Source organism: Drosophila elegans, unplaced genomic scaffold (assembly GCF_018152505.1).
Source record: "Drosophila elegans isolate 14027-0461.03 unplaced genomic scaffold, ASM1815250v1 contig_814, whole genome shotgun sequence".
NCBI lineage: Eukaryota > Metazoa > Arthropoda > Insecta > Diptera > Drosophilidae > Drosophila > Drosophila elegans.
Window position 1 is genome coordinate 9,149,150 of NW_024546167.1, and position 26,791 is coordinate 9,175,940.

At 37.4% G+C, this 26,791-nt stretch overlaps 5 protein-coding genes across 6 annotated transcripts; 4 read left to right on the forward strand and 1 right to left on the reverse strand.

Annotated features, from left to right (window-relative positions):
• Nucleotides 1-862: 862 nt before the first annotated feature.
• Nucleotides 863-3,121, forward strand: LOC108150536 (RE1-silencing transcription factor A). Its single transcript, XM_017278769.1, has 3 exons — nucleotides 863-1,929; nucleotides 2,087-2,359; nucleotides 2,418-3,121. The coding sequence occupies exons 1-3, from the start codon at nucleotides 1,057-1,059 to the stop codon at nucleotides 2,748-2,750; spliced, it is 1,479 nt and encodes a 492-aa protein (XP_017134258.1). The 5' UTR covers nucleotides 863-1,056; the 3' UTR covers nucleotides 2,751-3,121.
• Nucleotides 3,122-3,638: 517 nt separating this feature from the next.
• LOC108150490 (serine/threonine-protein kinase grp) lies at nucleotides 3,639-26,481 on the forward strand. Of its 2 annotated transcripts, none has more exons than XM_017278698.1 (7): nucleotides 3,639-3,865; nucleotides 17,117-17,410; nucleotides 18,275-18,498; nucleotides 22,867-23,044; nucleotides 23,942-24,084; nucleotides 24,621-24,830; nucleotides 25,514-26,481. In XM_017278698.1, exons 2-7 carry the CDS (start codon nucleotides 17,313-17,315, stop codon nucleotides 26,191-26,193), a joined length of 1,533 nt encoding a protein of 510 aa, XP_017134187.1. In that variant the 5' UTR covers nucleotides 3,639-3,865; nucleotides 17,117-17,312; the 3' UTR covers nucleotides 26,194-26,481. The 2 variants fall into 2 exon arrangements, with proteins under 2 accessions (XP_017134187.1, XP_017134188.1); XM_017278699.2 differs by lacking the exon at nucleotides 3,639-3,865 and adding an exon at nucleotides 10,997-11,527.
• On the forward strand, nucleotides 3,906-5,491 carry LOC108150491. Its single transcript, XM_017278700.2, has 2 exons — nucleotides 3,906-4,201; nucleotides 4,264-5,491. The coding sequence occupies exon 2, from the start codon at nucleotides 4,277-4,279 to the stop codon at nucleotides 5,102-5,104; it is 828 nt and encodes a 275-aa protein (XP_017134189.1). The 5' UTR covers nucleotides 3,906-4,201; nucleotides 4,264-4,276; the 3' UTR covers nucleotides 5,105-5,491.
• On the forward strand, nucleotides 5,946-6,422 carry LOC121467885 (E3 ubiquitin-protein ligase RFWD3). The gene has a single exon (XM_041710556.1). It carries the CDS (start codon nucleotides 5,946-5,948, stop codon nucleotides 6,420-6,422), a length of 477 nt encoding a protein of 158 aa, XP_041566490.1.
• LOC121467841 (E3 ubiquitin-protein ligase rnf8-B) lies at nucleotides 7,272-8,212 on the reverse strand. The gene has a single exon (XM_041710259.1). It carries the CDS (start codon nucleotides 7,883-7,885, stop codon nucleotides 7,412-7,414), a length of 474 nt encoding a protein of 157 aa, XP_041566193.1. The 5' UTR covers nucleotides 7,886-8,212; the 3' UTR covers nucleotides 7,272-7,411.
• Nucleotides 26,482-26,791: the final 310 nt, after the last annotated feature.

Sequence of the window (26,791 nt, forward strand, 5' to 3'; positions counted from 1 at the left end):
TTACAGCCCAGACGAACTCTGAACCGAGTTTAAATGGCTAAGGGGGTTTGAGATTCCATTGAATGGTGGCCCCAAAAACTCAATGAAAAAGTCAAGCCGGCTGCAGGCGATGCAGGGCGCATGTGTCCTGTAGTAAAACGGCGGCAAGGATAATGAACTCTAGCAAGTGCAGGTCGCTCCATGGGGGTAAAACATGGGTGAGTGGAAGCCCAAAATTCTTACCCTCTTGATTAATCTATTTTGCATTCTGAATTTTCAATTAAAATTTAGACTTCCCCCTCAGTAAAGTTATATTAAAAATTTGCATGACTTGACAATTTAAAAATAACCGCGCACCTACAGCCATATTTGCACCTTTACCAACACTATTGCCAACGGATTTTTTAGAGATAAGCGGCTTGGCTATACTTTGATAAAATACTAAATAATTATTTGCTATAAAATTCTTAGCCAAATCTTAATGTGTGTGATTATGAAATTACTATAAAAATTACATACGTTTAAAAAAAAAAATAGTCCTTAAATCTTGAGTTTGAGATTCATTTTAGGTATAGGTATATGAAATTGTACTTTTAAAACCAAATTATTATACTGAATGTGCACAGAAATAAATATTTTTGTAGTAGCATATTTTGGATTTCTATATCTAAAGTTACTTTTTAACCATTATAAAAACGAACAAAAAATGCATACAATAATAATAAAAATTGCTTTTATTTAAAAAAATTATATTCCTAATTTAATTATTTTTGAAAAGACATTTTTAACAACCTGCGATTGAACGGTGATTTTAGCGAATTTCCCGCTATACAAGTGTGACCTTACTTTTATGGCCTTTAGAGCAAAGCGTTTTGGTATTTTGGGCAAACAAGTCTGATCTGTTGCTTACAAATAAAAATGCAGCTAATTTAACAAATTTAAAGTTCATAAAAGTATAAAACAAGCTATTATAATCCACTGAAATGTGTGTTTCCTTCTATTCGGAAAAGCATCGATGGCTTCGGCTGAAACTGTAGCATATGTATTATTGATTGCGCCATCGATGGACATCTAGCGATGCTAACCGAGGATCAGGAGTCGTCGGAGGAACCAGAAGGACCCTGTGCAGTCTGGAAATACCGCTGCAGCGTGGCCAGATGTCCTTACAGGACCAACAGGCCCTACAACCTGTGGCGTCACGAGGAGTCTCACTCGAACCCAATGGAAGCCAAGTCGTATGGCTGTCCAGTTTGTGTCTACAGCACCGACAAGGTGTCCAACCTGAAGCGGCATGTGTCCACCAAGCATCCGGGGGCGCAGGATCGGCTGCCGGAGGGCCCGTCTCTTGATCGCAGCGCCAAGATACAGTGTCAGGTAATGGGCTGCAGGTACGAAACGAATCGACCCTATGACCTTAAGCGCCACATGATGGTGCACAACAATCCGGAGAAGAGTCACAGGACCTACAAGTGCTCCCTGTGCACCTACAGCTCCGACAGAAAGGCCAATCTCAAGCGGCACCACGAACTGCGGCACTCTGGCATCGAGGAGGCTATTCAAACCGCGGAGGAGCTGCGTCAGGAGTTGCTTATGGAGGAACGGATGCTGGAAGAGCAGAAGTTGAAAGATCAGATGTTAGAGGAGCAGAAGCTAAAGGATGCCAAGCTAAAGGAGCAGAAACTGAAGAATTGCAAGCTAAAGAAGCAGAAACTGGAAGAACAGCTGGAGCGCGAGGATATCCAGCCACGAGCAAAGGCTAAGGTCCCGCCAACACAGACTAAAGGGGGAAACGAGAGCCTGCTCAACAGCTTGATGGAGGATCTCGTCGACGAGGAGCAGGCGGATGACTATGTCTACGAACCACTGCAGGATGAGCAGAGGCCTATTATTACCATATCCACCTGCAAACCGCAGATCTTCCAGGCAGACATAAGCAATAAACAAGTTATTGTGAGTCCAAATTTAAGGCTTTTTTAAGTACGAAAACTATCATCATTAATCCGTTACATTTTTGACATGGGCTAGCTTTAACTAGGCTGAAAATTGAATATTATTACGATTACTAATATATATACTAATACGAACTTACTTTGTCTTTTCTCCTCAGGCGGTCAACGTGAACGGACAGCTTCGGTGGTTCCAATCCATAGATCCGCCGCCAGGAGCTCCCACAAAACTGGAACTGGCCGTTGATAAGCAAGTTCAGCAGACAGTTATCGCCCAGCAGCAAATGGACGAGTTAGATGATGAGTTGGCCCTATCGCTAGCCGAACAGGATCAGCAGGAGGAGTTTCTTGTAGAAATGCTCATCGAGGAGAAACAATCCCAGACGGAGAAGCCAGCTAAGAAGGATATGACTTGGAGTTGGAGTACGCCGCATGTAAGGCAAAACTCTTAACGAAATACCTTAATCTTTAACAAAACTTTCTCAATTAAAGGCCATTCATCATGTTTCTACCGCAAAATTTGACGACCAGGAGCTTATTGAGGAGCCTAAAATTGACGATGCTGATGTGGATTTCCCCGATTGGTGGGACGATGGAAAGTACACGAAGATGCACAAAAACAAAATCTTTAGGAATCATCCGCGAAAACCTTCACAGGCAAATGTGCAGCGCATCCTGCGCATTATTTATGATGTTTATTATAAGCCTTTTAAGGAGGACCGCAAGCAGTTCGAGGCCTTCCAAATTAAGGATTCGTGGCTGTGCGCTACTCACATGACTCGGATGCAGATAATTAAGGACATGTACTCCAAGAAGGGCACTTAAAGACCAACCAGATATAGGCTATTCAAAAAAATGGATTCTTTCGTTAAGTTCAAAAATTTAGTTGTCTCTTATAATTTTGTAAAGTGTTCAAATTAAATGGATCATTTTATATCGAAATCTAAAAATAAGTATATGTAGAAATACGTAAAACAAGTTTTTTCTAATATAATATACAAATTAGCATATGTAGAAATACTTAAAGCATTATTATTACATTTTATTTAGAAGGGTAATAAATAGATTTAGCAAGAATTAAAACAATGTTGTTGGAAACACTAAAGAAATTTGTGTATCAATTTCGGGAAAAAGTTGTATAGGAATCACATTAGTTATTTTTTATATTAAAGCTACCAATGAAAAAAAACTTTTTACATACATTTAGAGAGTTTTTCTTGTACCTTTTCATATCAATTAAATTGATTGGGACTACCAATTAATTTTAAAGGATTTATTAGCAAAAAAATTGGTTTATTTAAATAAAAAAGAATTGGCCATAGTTAGAAATGTTTTTTTTTTCCATATTTCTGGTAGAATATGAGTTCCGTGCCAAACTGCTCAACATCATTGAATCAATCTAATTTCGGATTCCTTGTTCTGAAATGAAATTCATTAAATAAATCGTATGTAGTTTTTGAATTCACCGCGCTTAGCAAACAAAAGCAGAACAACAAAATATTCGCATCAAAAATTGAGCAAGACAAACAAAGTAGAAAGACTTTCCAACATAAATTATGTCTATATGCTAGTGAGTTAAGCGAATGTTAAACATATCTTTCGTATGAAAAAAGAAAAGAATTTTTTTTTTAATTAACAGTATATTATAATGGTATTATTGAAGCCGTCTCTGAATAGAATAGTATTTATTATGGACCGGCTGGTATATTTTGTCGTTATAAGCGCGGCCACACTGTCTCTGATCCAAAGTAAATTTTAGCAGCGTTTGCAGATTTTTTTGCATTTTAATTACTTCCTGGCTGCAAATAAAGGCATGTGCGCTATCTACAAGTTTTCTAAGTCACAGTGAGCCGGATAAGTTATTAAGTGAAAACGCGAGCTTTGAATTTATGTAGACGTAGCCACAAAAGCAAATCGTGCTGCCGGAAAAGACGCCGCTGGTGAGTTGAGATACTGGTGTCTAATAGTTGGGTTAATAGATCTGGATCAGCAAGGGCTTAACCCTTTGTTTATTTAATGACTTGCTGACAGTCGTCCCGTTCCCCTTTTTTCATTTTTTTCTTTTGTTTGACTTTTTGGCGCAATATTATTCACCACACCGGTGGGCCCAAATCCACCACAGCACGAGCTGCCCCAAATGGAGACTAACGCGGTTTTTTTCTTCTATAGCGTATGGTCACATTTAAATTGGCTTTAAAAAAATTACACGAAATATTTAAGTTTTCCGGGAGTTTTACTGTTAATTTGTTTGTGTATTAAGGTTAGAGAGTTTTAAGGTAAGTTTGAGGTTAGGGCTGAGTTAGCACAAAACAGACTAAAAATTAAATTTCGCTTCAAGAACAAGCACGATCATGGCCTGGGTTCCTAATTCGCGTTTCGAGGACGACCTGGTGAGCATGGATCCGGATTTTGATCACATCCACGGCCAGCTGGCCTACGAGGCGAAGAAGAAGCAAGAGTTTTGCCCGCGTCCCAAGAGCACCTACGAATACCTGTCGGCCCGGGAAAAGCGAAATTCCGAGCTGGAAAAACTGATCGGTAATTCAGACGGCAAGGGCCGAGAAATTCGTAACTGCCTGCAAATGATGGAGAAAATACAAAAAATTGCGGGTACAAAGCCGCTGGGCGAACACGCCACCATGGCCGACTGGGACGACACCAGCACTGCTGAACTGGAGGCCGTGGCCATGATGCGGCACTTTGGCATGATGTCCATGGCGGAGGACTCAATGCCTGTCCTGCCCGAAATCAGTCCTACGCAAGAACCCATACATGTCATACGGAACGGCCGCCAACGCTTTCCCCTTATCACAGACCCCGAATTCTTCAAGCCACGAAAAACGCCTCGGCCGAAGAATCCCAGTCCCGACGACTCCATCAATGACTCCTTTCACACAGCCGAAAGTACCGGCAGCTTTATTAGTCTGTACGGCTCGGCCAACTCCCACTTGAGCAGTAGCTCGGGAAGTGCAAAGCTCAAGGAGTCAAATCGGGAGAAGAAGTACCTGGAAATACCATATCAAACGCTGGAGGAGAGTTTCGATCAGGCCGAGGAAGCCTTGGCCAAGAAGGCGATCCCAACAAGCTTCAAAAAAAGCAAAGAGAAAAGAAGGAACGAGAGACTTCGACATCAAAACGGATCTATAAACCAAAGAGCATTAAAAAACAGTTCCTTTTAGTTGCCTGAATTAAATAACTCAAGAATCGAAAGGGTTTTTTTAAACTCTAGGATCTGAGATTTTACATTGGGCGGTCTTTATGAACTTTAATCAGCTAGAATCGGAAACGAATTTAAATAAACAGCTGAAAAGTAGTTCCTACCAGATAACAAAACTATATATGTACAACATAATATATTTTTTTCTACAGATACCAAGAAACTTTCCGCTGTACTTATATATTAGGATAATTTATGTATTTATTTGAACACATGAAACTTCAAGAAATATTGTATTGAAACAACAACAACAATATGTTTGAAGCCATTTCGGTTGCGAGGAAACTCAGCTAAAAGGGTTCTTCATACTTTCCTTATACAATCCTAATAAATAACCTAGTATTCAAAAGAGATTGCTTTCTCTAAATAGTATACAAAAATCCGACCACTGGTTTATTAAAAAATATATTTGAAGCTACATCCAGAAAGACTGACTTAGAAGCGCATCGCTCTCTTCTTGAAGTTGACTGATATCCAAATCATTGTTGCTCTGCACCAGGTCTTCCAGCTGTTTGACATTTCGTGCACTCCGTTGCCTCTCCTCCAAGAGCTCCCTGATAAGTTGCCTCTTTGTTTTATACTCCATTGTAGACACAAAGAATGTTTAAAATAATGTAAAAATTTTTCCTACAAGTGTTTTGAAAGCTGTTGCCCGATAGAATGATTTAAAATGTGCTCAGGCGCTTTGCTTTGCATACTATGGATGCTGTCAAAAATGTCAGTTACTGGCACCTAAAACTTTTTGTGTGTTTCTAAAGAAAACTTTTCGCCCAAAACTGAGAGACATTTTTATCAAAATCGGTATGGATAGGAAGGCGATGTCAAAGATGCTGAAGAAGGATCTTATCAGGGAGCTCCAGAAGGAAAAAACACGGACTAGACTAATGGAAAATCTTATCCACGCCAGAGTCCATCGAGACGACCTGCGTAAGCAAGTGCATGAGGAGATGAGCAAAACCGAGGAGCTGCGTCAAAAGTTGGCTATACAGGATACGACCATAAGGACCAGCGTCGACACAGAAAAACGCAAGCTAACGGAAATACTGGATAAGATATCAGAATTAAACAAGTGCTCTATTTGCCGTTGCAACTATGGGAATGAAGGCGTTCATCGCAGAGCTTCTTTGAAATGCGGTCACCTTTTCGGAGAGACGTGCATCTACAATCACTTGAGGACCAGCCAAAACTGCCCCATTTGCAGTCTTCCAGCTACATACATACATATCCGTGTTATTATAGCTGACAAATACCTGTGCACAGCCGATTATCTTTCTTCATAAATTAAATTATAAAATAAAAATAGTTTCCATAAAGGAGAAAGAACTTTCCAAGAATTTTGTAAAAATTACTGTCATTAAAAATTGGTCAAACATTATGATTTAAATAACTTATTTCAGGGGATCTTTAGATCTGTTAAACCCCCATGACATGTACCTAATTTCCATTCAATTTTCCAAATTCAATTAGTAGACGAACTGAATGTTTCGCAAACGTATTGAAAATGACATGAGCAAAATAATTCCTTAGCCAATAAACCCCCGTCCACTCAATGTTATTGTTCTTGTGGTGGGACCTATTAATAATTCGGCAAAAACCGACGCGCCCATTAATTAAGTTTAATAATCTCTTTCAAAGACTATGGAATAATATTGAAAATTTTTTCGCAGCACGTAATAAATTGAAGGGGAGTTGGGGAAATAGCGATATAGTAAGTAAGGAGGGGGTACAACCAGTCTCACTTAAAGAATTCAAACTTTGGAAATATAAAATCCCTAAATGGCAAAGATCTTGGGGAACCGGCTCGGCTCGTACTAATTTTCAATATTGTTTTATTTTTTGGATAACACGACTTTAATTGGGACTAAAAAAATTTTTTTATAGTTTCAAAGAATTTTAGGTACATTATGTCAACTCTTAAATTTTTCCGTATTATAAATAGATTGGGTTTATTTTACTCTTCTGATAAAAATTATAAAATTCCTTAAAAAATGGATCTATTACATATTAAGGATCAAACCATTAGGTTTTAATTACTTTGTTTAACAAAAAATTCCATTTGCCGATTTATTTATTTTAATTGGGCGTATATTAAGTTATAATAGTTTTTGATATTTTTTCAATAAACTCTTGTATATATGATATTTTTATTGATAATATAGTGGGCAAAAATCGGTAAAAACAGGAACATATTATAATAAAAATGTTTGATGATAATATTGAAATTTACTTCGCCGCGATAATCCAGTTGGTGTGGGGAAGTCAGTCTTGCTTACAGGGTTGTTCCTAAAACATAACGTATATCCATTATATAAGCAGTTTGCCTGCAGCTTGGACAGAAATAGTTATCCTCTAAAAACGTAAAAATGCAATTCTCTCCGAAAAGGTGGCCACATTTAAGCGAAACCAGCCTATGGTTGCCGGCCGCCTCCCAATTATTGAAACATATGCAGCAGAGGTTTTCCTCGGAAATATCATCCAGCTTTTTGTTCAAATCTATCATCTGACAGTCTATTATTGTTTGCATGGATAAGTCCTGCTCCTCAACCCTTTGGCGAAAATCTTCGTTTTTTTTTAACTCCAGTTGCAATTGACTTAGAAGCGCATCGCTCTCTTCTTGAAGTTGACTGATATCCAAATCATTGTTGCTCTGCACCAGGTCTGCCAGCTGTTTGACATTTTGTGCACTCCGTTGCCTCTCCTTCAAGAGCTCCCTGATAAGTTGCCTCTTTGTTTTATACTCCATTGCAGACACAAAGTAATGTTTAAAAAAATAATGTAAAAATTTTTCCTACAATGTTTTGAAAGCTGTTGCCCGATAGAATGATTTAAAATGTGCTCAGGCGCTTTGCTTAGCATACTAAGCAAATGAATGCTGTCAAAAATGTCAGTTACTGGCATCTCCTAAAACTTTTTGTGTGTTTCTAAAGAAAACTTGTCGCCCAAAACTGAGAGACATTTTTATCAAAATCGGTATGGATAGGAAGGCGATGTCAAAGATGCTGAAGAAGGATCTTATCAGGGAGCTCCAGAGGGAAAAAACACGGACTAGACTAATGGAAAATCTTATCCACGCCAGAGTCCATCGAGACGGCCTGCATAAGCTAGTGCATGAGGAGATGAGCAAAACCGAGGAGCTGCGTCAGAAGTTGGCTATACAGGATTCGACCATAAGGACCAGCGTCGACACAGTAAAACGCAAGCTAATGGAAATACTGGATAAGATATCAGAATTAAACAAGTGCTCCATTTGCCGTTGCAACTATGGGAATGAAGGCGTTCATCGCAGAGCTTCTTTGAAATGCGGTCACCTTTTCGGAGAGACGTGCATCTACAATCACTTGAGGACCAGCCAAAACTGCCCCATTTGCAGTCTTCCAGCTACATTCATAGATATACGTGTTATTATAGCTGACAAATACCTGTGCACAGCCGATTATCTTTCTTCATAAATTAAATTATAAAATAAAAATTTTTTCCAAAAAGGAGAAAGAGCGTTCCAAGCATTTGTAAAAAGTTACTGTCATTAAAAATTGTTTAAACATATGATTTAAATAACTTATTTCAGGGGATCTTTAGATCTGTTAAAACCCCGTGACATGTACTTAATTTCCATTAAATTTTCCTAATTCAATTAGTAGACAAACTGAATGTTTCGCAAACGTATTGAAAATGAAGTGAGCAAAATAATTCCTTAGGCAATAAACCCCCGTCCACTCAATGTTATTGTTCTTGTGGTGGGAACTATTAATAATTCAGCAAAAACCGACGCACCAATCAATTAAGCCTAATAATCTCTTCTAAAGACTATGGAATAACATTGAACATTTTTTCGCAGCACGTAATAAATTGAAGGGCAGTTGGGGAAAGAGCAATATAGTAAGTAAGGAGGGGGTACTAACAATCTCACTTAAAGAATTCAAACTTTGGAAATATAAAATCCCTATATGACAAGAGCTCGGGGAACCGGCTCGGCTCCTACTACAATAATTTTCAATATTGTTTTAATTTTTTGGAGAACACGACTATAATTGGGACTAAAATTTTTTTTATAGTTTTAAAGAACATAATGTACCTAAACATTATGTCAACTCTAAAATTTGTAGTTTGTGAGGATCAAAACATTAGGTTGTATTTTTTTTGTTTAACAAAAAATTTCATTTGGCGAAGTTTGACTGTATTTGGGCGGTGGGAGTGTTTTATCTGTCTCCTTTGTTTCTCCAATTTTTGCTCGCAGCTTCTCTTCTCGCCTGAGAGTGTGAACGCACACATACAACCGAAAGTTTGGCGTCTTTTGTTTCCTTTTACTTATTTTACTTCTTTCACGATTTTCTTTATTTTATTCCCTTTCTTTATTTTGCGGGGTTGTCAAGCAGAAGTTTTTGTTGTTATTAGTGATGAAATGGATGCTGTAGTTGTTGTGTTTTATGCATAGGTCGGCTGCTATTATTGTTGTTACGCAGTTGTACATAAATACATACACACAGGGACATACATACATACATAAATAAATATTAATGTAGTCAGCTTCAAGGAGACAGCCAAAAAGGGGAAGGGAAAGGGGAGGGATGGAATTGGGGAGAGGGGCAGACAGGCTACATAAACATATACATACATATGTCGTCTATATGTAAACGAGTCTGAAGTCGCGGTCTTATTCGATGAGCGAAAGGCAAAATCAAAAATAAAGAAGCAGTTCGACAAATGGCGCAAGCTATTAAAATAAATATGTACAAGCTTTTCTTTTCAGGGTGGACCCAAATTGTTCCCCTATTCATAAAAAAATATGATGTACAAATTCCAAACCTTAAAATTCACAGAACTCGTAGTATGTAGGTATGTATATTTGCAATAGGAAGTATTATTATACATAGGTAATATCAGTATCATCACAGAAAAATCAATATATGTACATACAAACTTAAAATCAGTTTGATGTCATTTGATGTTTCATGTTATAAATACCATCAAAACGTTAGTTTTCGCTGCGTTTCGCAGAGTATTTAAAATTGAGGTTCACTCGAATTCCTACGCACACGAGTTTCTGACGCTTCGTCATCTGAAGAAAGGTGAGCAGTGCACAATGAAGTATCGTTTACCACTATAATTTGCTCCTATACACCCATTTTTGCTCGGAAAAGGCTTTCAGTTTAAACAACAAAAATTTTGTTTAAAACTGTATACCTTAAACTTAACACAATTTTGTTTATTTTTATTTTTGATTGTATAAACAATTTTTACAAATGCACTGAGCAGTAGTAAAAGAGAGAAAGATAGACAAAAGAAGCAACAGCCCTAGCCCACGCCGGTTGCCGGCTTTCAACCTCTGCTGCGGCTGGCAGAATTGTCATCGCACAGTGGGGTAATCCCAAAGAAAAACCACAACATCTTACATATGTACATATAATGTAGACTTTTAAAAGGCGTATAACATTGATAAATGAAAAGATATCATTTGAAAAGATTAGATTAAATATCATAAATAAAGCATTATAATTAAAAAAATTTATTTTTATAGTGTTTTCTATTTATAATAAACTAAAATATTTGTAAAAGGAGATTAAATTTAGGTATTTTTGAGCAAATTACCTATGCCTCACTGTGCATTGCTGAACTTGAGCGAGAGAGAGCAAGTTGAACTTGCCCGATGCTGCAAATAAGAGGAAAAGCGAGAGGAGCTTAGTCCCACCACCACTGGCATGCCATTCCCAGTCATACCATCCCCATTCCTCCTTTTGTTTTGGCGCGCGCAAGCGTAAGCTCTTTCTCCCTCTCCAGGTCCGGTCTTTCCTGCGCTCTCTTGAAGTTTCGAGACTCTGTCGAGGCTTTCTGTTGAAAGCAACGGCAGTTTGATTTCAACTCTCAGACAGGACGAAGCGCCTGGGACAGGATAAAGCAAGAGAACTAAATAAAAAACAACACTGCTTAGATATAGTAAACTAATAGTAGTACAACTACTACTACAGTAGTAGACGCTTTTCAATCGACTCCAAAATCACGACAATGGCGAGCGGGGCAAAGAGAGCATTTGAAGGAGGAGTGCAAGGACCACGAGGCTGTTTCATTAAAATTGGGATACAGACAAAACGCGGCTCACAGGATACCGGATACGTCTGTATGCGTGTTTGTGCCGCATCCATTCACGACAAAGAAAAGAGACGGCAGATATTTTTCAGTGGTGACTTTCTCGACAAAATCCTAAAAAAAGGACAAAACGGTTCGGTTCCTTTTCGGTTTCTCGGTTTTCGGTTTCGGGGTAGTTCCTAAATCTCTCTAAGGAAGAACAAGATGATGAACCTTAAGAATAAGAAGCCGTCAAAAAACAGCTTCGCAAATATGGCGCGCTCTTTCGCTCTTAATCGACAAATATAAGGAGAACCACAGAAACGTAAGAAACTAAACTTATTTGTTTACTTCCTAAAGTAAAAGAAAAATTAGAAACAAAACAAAGATTAATAATGTTTTGTTGATGTGCCCAAAATGTAAAAAAAATAAAATATGCCCGAGCTCTAAGTTTACTTTCATACACGAGTTTAAAAGCAATAACTTATCTAAAAGGTTGAAATTAAATCATAATGTCATTGAACTCTTTAAACCCAAAAATTCAATCATTATAATTTTAAAAATTACGTAAATAATAGTCTGCTATTAATTATATCTTCCATACAAAAGTTTATACAAAAAAAAATATATACAATGACTAAATGCCCAAAATTTTAGTTAAGCAGCACAATTTTAAATAAAGTTATCTTGAATGAACTTTTGATTAACTGTCTAAACTAGCAACTAGGGTTCTAATTCTGTCTTATATTTTTTCTATACATAACTATTCATTAAATCAAACTTTAGCTCAGATATAAAAAGAAGTACATCAAACTAGTACAAATAAGTACTACTTTAACTTGGTCTGAAGTAGTAAAACCATAACAAATTGCACATGCGGCATTTAATTATTAGTTTTTCAACCACTCTTTGACTGTGCGTCTTTTCCCTCAATTTTTTTTTGCAACGCCCGCGAAATAATGTGGAAAAACTCGAGGTTACCAGCGGAGCAAGGAGAAAAGCAACAAACAAAAAACATATAAAAATAAGAAACGCAAGAAAAAACTTGCAGCGCTGGTCTGGCCACTTGTCCGTCTGTCTGCCAGCCTGTTAAGCCCGTCTTTTTCTCTCACTGTACCGATGTATGAGTGTGTATCTGTGTGGCTTTTTTATGGCCATGCAATATCTTTTTTCATTTCTGGCTTTCCTGCTCGCAGCCTCCTTCTTCTTCTCCTGCAGCTTGTGCTTCATGTACAGGGCGCATAAAATAAGATGGGAAAAAAAGCGAATGTTCAAATTGAAATACTTTACAAAACTCGTATTTGCTTAGCCTTATCGGCCGCGCACAGATACGAACGCACACACAGACACCTCAGCGGCTCTCTGTCCTGGTAACGAAGTTATATATTTACCCCGCTGTTGCCAAGAGCCTTCGAGTCTTCAGGTCTTCAAGTCTTCCAGTCTGGTCCCCAGTCTCTGAGGTCCGTGGTCTTTCGAGCGGCTGTAACCGGTAGATAAAATGCAAAACATAAAAAAAGTCGGCCTCCTGTGGCATCTGCATAATCCCCAAGCGATCAATAAAGCAGGGCATCCTCTGTTGCAATTAGTGAGCTATATCATTCATCGCGAACGAGACAGATCATAATGCTTCATAATGATGATTAGAGTGTGCCCGTCTAGTAAGACTGACAAGCCATTTATTTTAAATTAAAATTGATAATTAAGTTAGAAAATTAAAAATGTAGGATGTTTAGCTTCAGAAACATTGTAAGAAGTTACTCTCTTGAACATCAAAAATTTAAATTGAAAATACCAAAAATGGATTTTTATTAGATTAAATTTTAGATATTATAGTTAAAGGTTTTAAATGTTATGTGATATTTAGTTAATTTACGAATTTATTATATGATGAAAAAGGCTAACCACTGACCGATTTCTAATTAAGACTTGGATTGCCAACTTAAATACATTTATATAACACAAAGACGACGGACTCATGCCGCTCAACTAGCTGTCGAATCATAAAAAAACATTCATAAATAGTTAACTGCAATACATTTCCGCCAATCCACAGACTTTACTCTTCTAAACCTCTGGTATTTCTGAGAGCAAGAAACCAAATCCCCTGTTAGAAATCGCTGCTAATGGCTTGGGCTAACCATTAACCAACGTCATTACAGGGTTTTCTGGCATCAGCCAATAAAGCCAGCTGGCTGACCATGGTCTGGACTTGGGCCGTTGATTTTGTGTCTTACTCTTTTGCCGGGCTTGAGTTCCATACCCCATGATGCAGACTGGATGTGACTTACCCACAATGTCATTAATTTTTCTCGTTGCTGGTTTTCAGACTGCTCCTTTGCCCACTCAGTCGGCGACTAGTTTTAGTTCGTCCCCTCCCTCACTTTCAGGAAAGTCACTTGTCCAGAAATGCAGTGAGGGAAAACGTTCTTTTTTTTAATTTTAGAATAAATGAGTTTTCTAAGTTTAATTTTCTAAATTGAACACTCATTCCTTCTTACTTAAAACCTACCATAGAATTCTAGAGTGGTACAATTAAAGTTTTTTTTCAGATTATAAAATAATTAGATATGCAAACACTGATTTTAAAGTTTCGATTGCAATCAATATTTTTTAAAACACCTAATTTATACTAGATTTATAATAGGATTGAAGCTTAATCTATATATGAATTTGTGAGAAAAGTTGTTTGAAATAAAAGTACGAAAATAGCCGAAAGAGTTTAGAATGTTGTTTTCCGCATGTTTTATGTCCATGATTCATCATATTGACATAATAAAGAAAAGTGTTTTTATGAATGCATAACATCGTTTAAATCACAGTGTAGTCTTGAAACTAGCTTTTTACACAATTTTCCTCTTTTTAGTTTGCTTTTTTAACTCGCTTTCTAGCCTTTGCCACCAAGCTATGAAATGGTGTAGTGTAACTAAATGTGAGATGGTGTTCGTGTGGCAAAATAGACACGCTCCAATCTCCACCCTTTGTCCTTTTTCACCCACTCATCACTTTTTAACCCCTTCGCCATTCAGTCTGCAGTGTGTGCGTTTCGTTTGACTCCCTAATTTTATTTGATTTTGACTCTGAAATTTGTTTGTTTAGGATACGGTGTTTAGGATCCTTTCCAGCCGTCTGTGGCTGTCACCCCTTTCGGTTTTTCCTGCTCCTATGAACTTAATTTTTCCAAAATGGTCTAGTCATAGAAGTTTTCCTAGATTTCATTACATAAAGCTAATCAAAACTGTTCTTAGGACAGGAGGTTTATCTGATCGGACTGCTCTGGTTAAAAAAGGGAAACATTAGTGGAGGTTTCGTTTAGTCATTTATATATCTGATAAAAAGGGTCTTTTTAAAACTCGATGAAAGGCAAGACAAATGTTTGGTTCTTTGTTGAACAAGTTCATATCATTTATAAAGCATTTTCTAGCAGGTGAAATTTTTTAAATTTATTGTTTGGTTCAACCTTTGCGGATGTTTTTTTTACCCTAAGATGGGTATGTCTTAAAAATCCTTTACTGTATTTAATAATTTCAGAAACATTTTAGACATTTATCCTTGTTTTTTAGAAATTCCTTAATCTTTAAACTAATTTTTGACATTTCGTGTAGCGTTAATACTTACCAAAGAAAAAATGTTATGGTAGGCGTTTCAAAATAATAACAAAAAAAACATCTTCCTTTGTTTCTTAAGTTATTTCCTAGATATTTTTAGCAAACTACCTTTAACTTAGGGAAGCTATTAAAACTAATTTGGGCTCGTTTTCTCAGTCCTCTTCCCTATATACTTTGATATCTCTAACTTTACTTTTTTCTGATGCTGCTGTGAAAAGTTTTGTGAAAACTTGTCAAAGTTTTTAGTGGAGTTTCATTACTCATCCGGTATCATCTGTCCTCCATTTCCCTACATTTCCTCTCTTCTTCCCTTTAGTCTGCCCATCACTTTTGAGGCTTTATCCTTGGGCTGTCAACATGTGCTTTGACACGCCCCTTTTCAACCCCCTCCACCTATTTTTTACCGCTTTTAGTTTAAGCACTGTAACACATGTTATCCCTTATATCCCCAGTCCTCACCCACCTACCTTTATCTTTTATTCTGTCACAAGGCGAAAAGGGTTCCGTTGTGTGAATAATTTGTGTGAATTTCATATTTTCCCAAGCGAATTGACTAAAATTTAAAGGGCAGGTGAAAGTGTAGTTTTAAAGCTGAGAAAAAAAATATATTGAAATGATTATCCCACAACATAATTAAAAAAATATGAAACTTTAAAATTATAAATTTAATGATATTTTCAACTTAATGTTATATATTTACAAATTCTCTACAAACAAAAAACAAAAAAAATTGAGTGGTTTTATTTTCGTTTTTATGCATTATTTCCCGTGTAAAAAAGGATCCCGTTGGGTTTCCGTAAACAACAAATGCTAACCGTAGTTATCCCATCCCCTATCTTATCTTAATCCCGCTATTCAATTTGCATGACAATCGAAGCTCATTGCGAATGCAAAATCGACTTTTCTTAAATTTTTTCAATTATTTAAACACTTTTAAGGGGGAAAAAGTACAACTAGGAGATGTTCGAACGGTGGACACCTAAAAATAGCCTATGATAAAAGGAAACCCTCAGAAACACATAAATACGAATACAAAGGAAAAAATTCCACTCTGTTGAATGTACAAATACAGACGCGTAAAAATGTTTATAGTGGCCTGTTGAACAAGAAAAAGCAACAGCATCCTCTTTACGATTTCTCTCTATCTCTGTTTCACTCTTTAAAGCGCAAGCTCAGAGAGTAACAGCGGCGGTCATTAAATTAGGGCTAGTCAAGCGTAACGTCTACGTCATATTGTAGCAAGAGGTGGAGCTTGTGAGGGGTTCTGGAGAGCTTTTCTTAGAGGGAGAGAAAGAGTATAAATACGCAAAATTCAGGGGAAAAGGAGAAAGATTATTGAGACGTGGAAGGATGCTGCTCTATACTCTCTTTTATCTTCCCTTCCACAGATTCCCCACTCAAATCACATATCCACCCACACACTGTGATTGCAAGCATGGGGTACATACATACATACATGCCTACGCAAAATCTAGCAACTAAAAAAAGTGGGTAGAGAAAGGGAGAAATTCATGCATGGGACTATTTCGATTTTTTTATAAATTTTTGTTTTTCTTTTACATTTGAACCTAGCCTTAGTTCGTCAATTAATAAACTCCCATATTTATCTATTAAATTTCAATGTATAAAAAGGTAAAAGAAAATAGTAATTTCAGGTATAATTAACAAACAAAACAAATGCTATTAGCTTAGGCAGATTGTTAACTTGTTTGTTAAACAAACTTAATTAGATACATACATATGTATATTGTCTTATACAATATTTGTGACAATTTTGGTATTATTAGCCTTTGTTTAACCACTGTGCTTCCTTTTCTACTCTAAAACAAGTACTCTTCCCGGTTCTTCGCTCCACTCATGTCCTTCGCCACTATTGCTTTATTCGTGTTTGTTTTTTTTTTTTTACCGCAAAAGGTGCAAGGCGGCTGCGCAGAATGAAAGACTCGCGAATGATGAGCCGAAAGGACGCACAACCGAAAAGGCGAACGAACGAACCATGACCATGCCAAAGGATGAAATATTAACGGCGTCACTGCGAAGAGGCCTTTAAAAGTAGTTGACGATTGCCGCTCGTCTTTTCTCTCGCTTCTCTATACCACAAAAAAACTTTAAATTCAGCATCCCCATGTGCTTTTCATTTGGCATAAGTATGTGTATTTTCGAGTAACTGTGAATGACATCGCGGAACGTTGTGGAATCAAGAAACGCAAACTAGAAAATTTGCATGCTTTTCTATTTTTGTTTGTTATTTAGTATAATAATAAATTTATTAGTATAATAAATAATCAAATTTATTTTTATTTTTCCAGATATGCACGAAGTGGCAAAATCTAAGCGACAATTTGGCGGCAGATGACAAGGACAACGCCACGCACATGGCGGCAAGACAACAACAAGGATTCAGGATACGGCTAACCGGATATTAAACTATCAACACTAGCCAACACAGCAGAACAGAAACTGAGGCATAACCATTAGCGTTGTGAGAGAGAAAAACAGGACATCATGGCGGCAACGGAAGCGGGAACAGGTCCTGCAGCCACGAGGGAGTTCGTTGAGGGATGGACTTTGGCCCAAACTCTGGGCGAAGGTGCCTACGGCGAGTGAGTGCCACAACGTTCATTTTTAATCACAGACCACAAATATATAAGTTATTTAATCATAGTTGTTAGAGAGTAATACCAATCTTAATAAAATATCTAAAATTCAAATTAATTTGGAACTGCAGGTTAACGTTTATGGTAATCTAACCAAAACTTTTTTAATAATGCAAAATAATTAAAATTAACCATTAACTTCTGAAAACGTATAAAGCATATTCTAAAAACAGAACCAAAAAATTACTATAGAAAAAATATTTCAAAGTGTTAAGAAAAACAACTTAACTTTTCCGGACGAATATCGTAAAGGATTTGTATGAATTAAAATCATTTCCAAGTTAATCTTAAAGTATGCAATAATACGCTTAACTTACACGGATTAGTTTAAAGTTTGGTTTGATTGGCATTGCACAAAGTTTATTATATAAACACTTTACAAATAACGTCTCAAGTTCAGGTAGTTGGAATATTTTTTTTAAATCTAAATTTGCAAGTCTATGAGCTTTGTTATTCGTCTATATGTGTTGAAGTCAATAAACCGGAAATGCTGCAGAGCAAAAGAGCAAAAAAAAAATGAAATAGTAACTAAAACGCACTTTTCCGGCGTATTCGCTGTACACATTCATCCCGAGAGCACCCCCTGCGTTCCCTTATTATGGAGGCTCCTCAGTGCGCATGTCCCCGGTATCCGGGTCCGGGGAATTCGAGGAACACAGGACTATTCAGACGGCATACGTCGCACTCAATGCACCGGACGGAGAGCAGTCGATACACAGACATCAGTGTTGCAACTGCATCTGCAGTCCGTCCTGTAGTCTCGGTATATCCCTTACTAATCCCCCGACAATATTCGATATCTTAATGCAGGGTGAAGTTGTTAATCAACCGGCAGACTGGCGAGGCTGTGGCCATGAAAATGGTGGACCTGAAGAAGCATCCGGATGCGGCAATCTCGGTGCGCAAAGAGGTTTGCATACAGAAGATGCTCCAGGATACGCACATCTTGCGATTTTTCGGCAAGCGCTCGCAAGGCACCGTTGAGTACATATTCCTGGAATACGCCGCCGGCGGAGAGCTGTTCGATCGAATTGGTGAGTTTGAATATTGCTGGTTTTTAGTTTTTTACATCTGGAGATTGGAGCCAATTTATTTAAATCATTATAAGATGTATTACTTAAGTATTACGTTACTGAGGTATAAAATATTTTTATATACCAACTTGCGGTTCTTGAAAATTAACTATTTATTTATATTGCAACGAATAACTCTGCAAATTTCTTTTGCTAACTTTTACCGTTACTTAAGGGTAAAAGTAAATAATAAATATAAAAATAGCATTTCCTGTTAAATAAATTTAGATACATTAACTGATAGCGGTCAACTGAAATAAGCTTTAACTTATCACAAAGAGTTTTCACCAACCTCAATTGCATTCCAACCACCACCAGCTGAGCTATTTATCAAAGAAAAAGCCTCTTTGAGCAGCTACTTAAAGTTTGTTAGCCACTCAACTAGCCATAAGCCGGAATCTGGGATAAAACTTGCACATTACGACCACGACAATCCAATAAATAAAATTATCCCTCAAAGCGTGCGTTGAAAGAATAGTTGAGATTACGACTAAAATCTGGCTAGTAAATGGGGGCTTTGAAAGGTAAAAATTAATCAAACGAAAAGAAATGAAAAGCTTAGACTTGGAGATGAATAACAATCGGATAATAAGAAGTGGTGCCGGCCAAGACAAGTGCCTTGAAAAATATTTGAATGTTCGCTTAAACGAATGCTGAAATTTTTTAAATATATTAGCCATCAAATAACCAGCAAAGACCTTCAGAGTTTTGTATAATCTAAAGAAATGTAGCATGTGCTAGTTGAGTGAATATTTTTGTAAACACATATATTTTATTCCCATTTCGATATGCTAAGATTGCCTTTGCTTACGGTTCATTATTATTCTTTTATGTGCGCTGGCATCCCACATACGAAATTCAGCCGAGTCGGAAACAAAGTATGAGGAGCCGGTGGTTAGGAGCAGATGCCACATAGTCATATAGACGTCGGCCAGACGGGGCAAATATGCCAATATGCGACGCGAGCACAGACAGACGGGCAAACAAACCGACTGACAGCGGTTGTGATGGTTTTATTGTACATTTTGTGGGTGCAACTTGAAGTTCGTAGTGCCATCCAGTGAAGCGAAATGGAACGCACACATATTTCTGCAGCAGCAGCGGGAGGGACAAATCAGAAGACTGACAAGATACGGATCTTGATTACGCCAGCATTCTGTCTCTGTTGCAATGACAATTTGCCAAATGCACAGGCGGGGAAATGGAAAAGGGGAAAACCGGGGGACAGTAGGTGCCAAGTTCGTGGCATTTTCATAAATATTAACAGCTTGGCAAAAGGTCAGCAGAAGAGCGAGCATGGAAACGGAGAGAGATTGCCCCTAATGGAAGTGGCGTCCTTGCATTGATTGCCACCTCATCGGGGTCCTCTCCCTGATTTCGCCTATTCCCAATCACCATCATCATCATTATCATCATCATCATTTTGCTCCATCCTCTCAGCAGGGGATGTTGCATGTGGAGCTGGTGTAATAATCAATGTGGCAGCCATATTTAGACCCCGGTTGCTAAGCCATATTTAATGACATCTAGAGATGTGACTAAGCCTGAGTGATGGCCGTAATTGTATTGCGAAATTAAAGGAAGTCTTTGTAATATTTTACCATAGATATATTTGATGGCTTAAATTTATTTATTTATTCACTTTACTATTGAGATTAACTTTACAAATTTCAAAATTAATATAGTGATATTTGTAAAAAAAAATTGGTAATGTTTTTTTAATCAGTATATTGTAATGAAAGCTAAAAAACTTGCTTGGGGGGGAGTTTAATATTGAAAATCGCCTTTTCATACTATCACTCACTTAATGGCATCATCATCAGATAACACACTTCCATCTCTTCTCTAGATTTTAGTGGTCGAGCGCCTGTTGGTTGGGCAACAAAACATCCTTTTTTCCGACCAGGATAGAAAATAGCTTGGGAAAGAGTAGCTCTTTGGGAGAGAGCGGAGTGCAATGAATGGCTTGCCATAAATAGGTTCAATATGCAAATGAAACATAATGGAGATGCACACACGCAACCAGATGTCCTCGACGGCGAACGTGTGTGTGAGTTTAATTGTCTGTTTGCACAGAAATGCATTCATTAAGCTTATACGTCCAATCGTGGGATGAAAAGGAGAGTCCAGAAATCGGGGGGCTTATAGATTCCCAACCGATTTGGGCATTCGCTCAAACTGGGAGGGGGTTTGATATAAATTATGCTTCAATTACAAACGAGATTTTCGAGTAATTTCCCTCATTTCCACTGTCGTGCATTATTTTCCTCTTGCTGGTTGCCAATACTTTTCTCCCACTTTGTGCAATGCAATGCAATTAATTATGCTAAAATGTTACTGACATGCAGCAATTTTTTTTGCTTCCATCTTATTTTCTCGGCTTGATTTATGCAGTGCTACATATTCGCGGTTCTTAAGCTTAAAGTCAATAATTCGTTTTATATTAAAAAGTTAATGTATTCCATACAGAAACAGGAAGAAAATAGTAGCTGGTTTTTTTCAAGAACACTATAACTTGGAAATTTTACTGCTTTCGTTCCTCATTAATTTGTTAAAGCAAAATTCAATCTGTTTAAAATACTTTGCTAGTCCCATATTGTATTTCCTGATTTTAGATCGATTTTGCACAGTGTATGATGCACTCGTTCCATTTCATTTTAACCATGGCAAAAGAGTTGTGCAAATGGCGCCAACCAACAACATGCCACATGATAAATGAATGGCAAACAATGTGTGGCACACGGAATGAGCACCGACAGATGGGGGCTGGTTTAATAGATGTGGGCGTGGCACACCTGCCCAACTTTATCTCCTCCACAATCAAATATAAAGAATTACAAATTGAGAGTGACAACACAAGAACTAAATACAAAAAAAAGGGAAAAAGAGAAGAAATGGAAGGGAGAGAACATGTGCAAAATTTGTAAGACAAACTTGCTTACTTAGAAGTTTTTACTCGTTTACTGTTAATTTTGTCCAAAAAAATCAATTAACTTTGGTGCGAATTGCAAGAGAATTCTTAAGAAAATTGTTTTTAAGGACGCTTAAGTCTTTTCCACTTTAAGGCAGATTGCAACTCTTCGTTTATTAAATTGGTTTGGCTTATTAAAAGATTTGCATTTTCACTACTGTTCTTGCTAATATACTTATATTGATTTACCAGCTTTATTCTCACCATAATCGCCTTTTTGTCTTTAGTTTTCCACCCAAAAACTATCGATTTTATTTTATCACAATGGATAATTGCATCAACTCAATGCACAATTTCAAAACATAATTTTGCCCTTTTGCTTCGACTTTTAACCTGCCCCGACCAAAATGGAAGAGTCAAGAAAGGGTGAAAGATAAAATCGATATTTGGCGGATGGAAGGGGGAAATGTGATGATGACGTTTGATCTCGGTTGCAGGATGCAGCTGCCTTTGGCAGTCAATCAGGTGAAAGGCGGTGGAAAAACAATCTGTCTATATATTGGCTACCCCTAGATGATAAGCTCCTCTCTTTTGCTGTGAGTTTGTTTTTCCTTCCGTCTGCATCTTTCGTCTGATTATTTCAATCCTCTTTAGAGTGCCACCAAAGTGGCTGGCAATATGCAAAAAATTTTAAATTTGTAAAGGCCATAACCCATTTTAAATCAACAGACAAAAATCAAAAATCAAAAAAAAAAAACAAAAATTTAATCAATTTAAACACATAAATAACAAATATTTTCATCTAACAATCATTTTAATAAAACTTTTTTCTAGAAAATTATAAACTTTAAGTCTTAATCAATAGAATTCGGACTCGCAGAGGGTTAAAAATATTGTAGTGCAATCCCAAGAAGGAAAACTAGAAACTATACTTTCTCTCGTATAGATTGACTAGAAAACCAACAGGTAAACATGACAACTAAACAAACATTTTGACATTGCTGGCGTCCGGGCTTTGATTAAAATTTTATAAAACTGTTGATTGCATTGCGGCTGTCTCATTCGGTTACTTTTGTTGTTCCATGGTAGCACCTGCGACCGGCTAAGCCCATAAATCCCTTACACACACGCACAGCAGGATGCATTCCATTTGTTTTTCCATCTGCCAAAACTGACCTGCCCTGGGTGGTTTTGCTTCGCTGCATATTATTCCCATTTTCTGTGAGTTCTGTTCTGTAGGGAAGTATCCATAAAGAAATACGAATATGTATTCAGGCACATATTCAACAAATCTGTATTGCATTGCAAAAAGTGTCAAATTGTAATTAAATTCCCGCAGAATGTTTTCCTTTTATTTATTTGCAATTTTTTTACATTTTTAAACGAAATATATTCATTTAATTGTTTATTTTTTTCAGAACCCGATGTGGGAATGCCGCAGCATGAAGCCCAGAGATATTTCACTCAGCTTCTGTCCGGACTGAATTATCTGCATCAGCGTGGGATTGCCCATCGGGATCTTAAGCCGGAAAACCTACTGCTGGACGAGCACGACAATGTGAAAATATCCGACTTTGGCATGGCCACCATGTTCAGGTATTAGGTACAACACTATATATTAATAAAATTGCAATAAGAAAAAAATATGAATCAAAGAAAAAGTTTAAACTGTGATCATAAATTTAAAGCTTCCCGTTAAAAACTGTAGACAAAAACATTATGCATTTAGAATCGTTAAAAGTTACGATTTTGTTTTCAAAACTTTTTGTTGTATCCACATTAGCATTTCAAAATTCCCCTTGATTAAATTCAAACCTTGACAAATATTTGAATTTAAACATAAACTGCGTGAAAACGTATAAAATCCATTACCGCTGGCTAACCGGCACACAAAAGTTTTCCAACGCAAAACTAACTGACCAACAAGCAGAATAGTTAATTAAAAACGCTGGCGGTAAAAACTAAACATGCCCATGGAGGTTTTAGTTTACAACTAAGCAAAAACTCATTTAAATCGTTAGCCTGCATTCTAAACTCTCTAGAGTTTGAAATATTTAACTGCAATTATTTATTTAGTTCTTTATTTATTCTCCGCACTTTACTTAAGTCATCGATTCCGCGTAGTAAGCCTTATTTGTTTACACTTCGCAATCTCTCTTTTAAACAGCGATTTTTGTTAAAAAAAATATGATGGGGATCAATTTACACAAAGAAAAAGGCAGATGGGGATGTGAATCAAATTTCCAATTTATAAATATTTACTTACTCAGATTAATTTACTTGTTTATATAAGGAGCTTAAACATCCGAAACATTATTAAATCATCACGTCTTGAGTCATAAAGTCACTTATTAAGCTAAGAAAACATTGATTTCTTTCTGTGTAATTTTGAACTGAATCACGAACTTAATTCTCCGCTCTCTATGTTTTCTTTTCTCCCCCAATTCTCGTCCGCTGCCATTTGGATGTCATTTTATCATTGCCATGGAACAGGTGCAAGGGCAAGGAGCGACTGCTGGACAAGCGCTGCGGCACCTTGCCGTACGTGGCCCCGGAGGTGCTCCAGAAGGCTTATCACGCCCAGCCGGCGGATATTTGGTCATGTGGCGTTATTCTGGTCACCATGCTGGCAGGAGGTATGTGCATTTTCCGAGCAAGCAAAACATCGCTTTATATGTATGTGCGCTCCAATTAATGCACTGTTTTTCGCTAATTTATTTTGTGTTATTTTGCGTGATTTTTGTTGAACAGAAAACAGTGAAAAACCATTAAAGGAAAATACCCCCAGAGCATTGCCATCAATACAGCCTCGCATCTAACGGAAATCAGTCACATTCATTATATGCATACATATGTATTCGCCCATTTCTTTTCGGTTCTATGCTCACGTTTTTCCTCTCGCACTATTTATCATTTTTGCTGTTTCTTTGGTATTCTAGCTGTAGATTGTTTCACGCACATTGTATATCATCTAAAGCTTTTATACCAAAGCTCCAGCTTAAATTGCTTAACAACGCACCAGCAACAAAAAAAAAAAAACAAAAAACAACAGCCACAAAAACTGGAATGACTTTAAGTTTCACTCGCTTGCCAAGTCAATTTATTCATGTGTTTTACTATCCTATATTTATTTCTGAATTCATTTAATTAATGTCACATTGGTATTTTTCAGAACTGCCCTGGGATCAGCCGTCCGCCAATTGCGTAGAGTTTATTAACTGGAAGGATAACGATCACTGGCAATTGCAGACTCCTTGGAGCAAACTCGACACTTTGGCCATTTCACTGCTCCGTAAACTTTTGGCGACTAGTCCTGGTACGCGTTTGACACTGGAGAAAACGCTGGATCACAAATGGTGCAACATGCAGTTTGCAGACAATGGTAAGAATTTAAACAAAAAGAAGTGCACTTGGATATCAGTATATTTATAAGCGTGCATTTGATTTTAAGCCCACTTGATTGCTCAGGTACTTAGTGACTCTCAATGCTTTTGACATTTTGGGAGTCGCTCTGTGCCTGTGCTGCCAGTGAAGCAATGTCTACAGGTAAAGTGATAAATATAGTTTCATCACAACCAACATGTTAAAAAGTGTTTAAAGAATGTGGCTGCTTGACCGTTGCTTTGGCGCTTTAGCTGTATGATAGATTTAAACTACTTCATAAAGCTAGATTACCAAAGCATTGGCTTTTGCAGATCAATCATCCAAAATAAGTGAGATGTATTTCTTTCAAATTTGTATTTTTATTATATTTTACCTATGAGTTCTTCTTTTGTTTGCATATTATTTGCTCTTTGGTGATTTTAGCTGTATGGTGTGTCTAAGTTCCATAGAGCTTTATTACCAAAAACCAAATGGTTTTTGCATTATGCTTAGTTTGTTATTTTGAGTTTTGTGTTTTTATTTTTGTACAGCTTTTATGATTTGTTTGACTTGTTAATATTATATAAGAAAACATTTTAATTTTCTAAAAACGCGTCGGAATGCCTTTTTAAATATTTTAAAAATAACGAATATAATATTAATATATTCCTACTAATATTCTAAAATTCTTTATTACCACAGAACGTTCCTATGACCTGGTGGACTCGGCGGCTGCCCTGGAGATCTGCTCACCGAAGGCAAAGAGACAGCGCCTGCAGTCGAGTGCCCATTTGAGCAGTGGCCTGGAAGATTCCATATCCCGCAACTATTGCTCCCAGCCCATGCCTACGATGCGCAGCGATGATGAATTTGCTGTAAGACTGCGCAGCGGGCGATTCAAAGATGATAATGGCGATCGGCAGGCTTTGGCCCAGGAGGCACGACTCAGTTACTCCTTCTCGCAACCTGCTTTGCTGGATGATCTTCTGCTTGCCACGCAAATGAATCAAACGCAGAACACCTCCCAGAATTATTTCCAGCGTTTGGTGCGGAGGATGACTCGATTCTTTGTAACCACGCGATGGGACGACACCATCAAGAGATTGGTGGGCACCATCGAAAGACTGGGTGGCTATACGTGCAAAGTCGGTGAGGATGGAGTAGTCACCGTTTCCACTGTCGATCGGAATAAGCTGCGACTGGTTTTCAAAGCGCACATCATCGAGATGGATGGCAAGATCCTCGTCGACTTCCGGCTGTCTAAGGGTTGCGGTTTGGAGTTCAAGCGGCGCTTTATCAAGATCAAGAATGCTCTGGAGGACATTGTTCTGAAGGGACCCACCACCTGGCCCATTGCGATTGCTACCAATTCGGTGCCTTAGCTTATAGTTTATTTCTAACTTAAATAACATCTCGTAAATTTTGTTACAGTTACTTTTGTCTAGCTTAAAGAGCAACTCATCCATCACCTTTGTTTAATTTTAGCTAAACTTCTCAATGTGCTAACTTATTCTTAATTCATTGCATTATTTACGATTACGTTGTGTATTGTTAAGCAAGCTCTCTCACGATTTTAATTTTGTTGAATTTTAAAGCGAAATACGAGTATTGAAATCTAGTTAGTATAAAGCGTTATTGAACAATAAATCAAATCCGATTTTGAATAAAAATATGTGTTTGTCCTTAGAATTAAATGTTCGGGAGTATCCGAAATAGGGGCTCCAAATTCTTGCGTCCCTTAGAATACGTTGACCATGTTATCGTGGTTCCACACGCAAACCCGATACATGTCCTCCATTTTTCTGAAAGCGAATAAGCCGTATTTTAGAAAACATACACGAATAATCAAATAAACATTCTCACTTGTTTTTGTTTTTTAATTTAATTTCCAAGCAAATGCAAACATATAGATTGCTTACAAGGTATTTGCTATAATCACACTGTTGAAAAGTGCAACATATGTTTACAAATGTTTTGCAA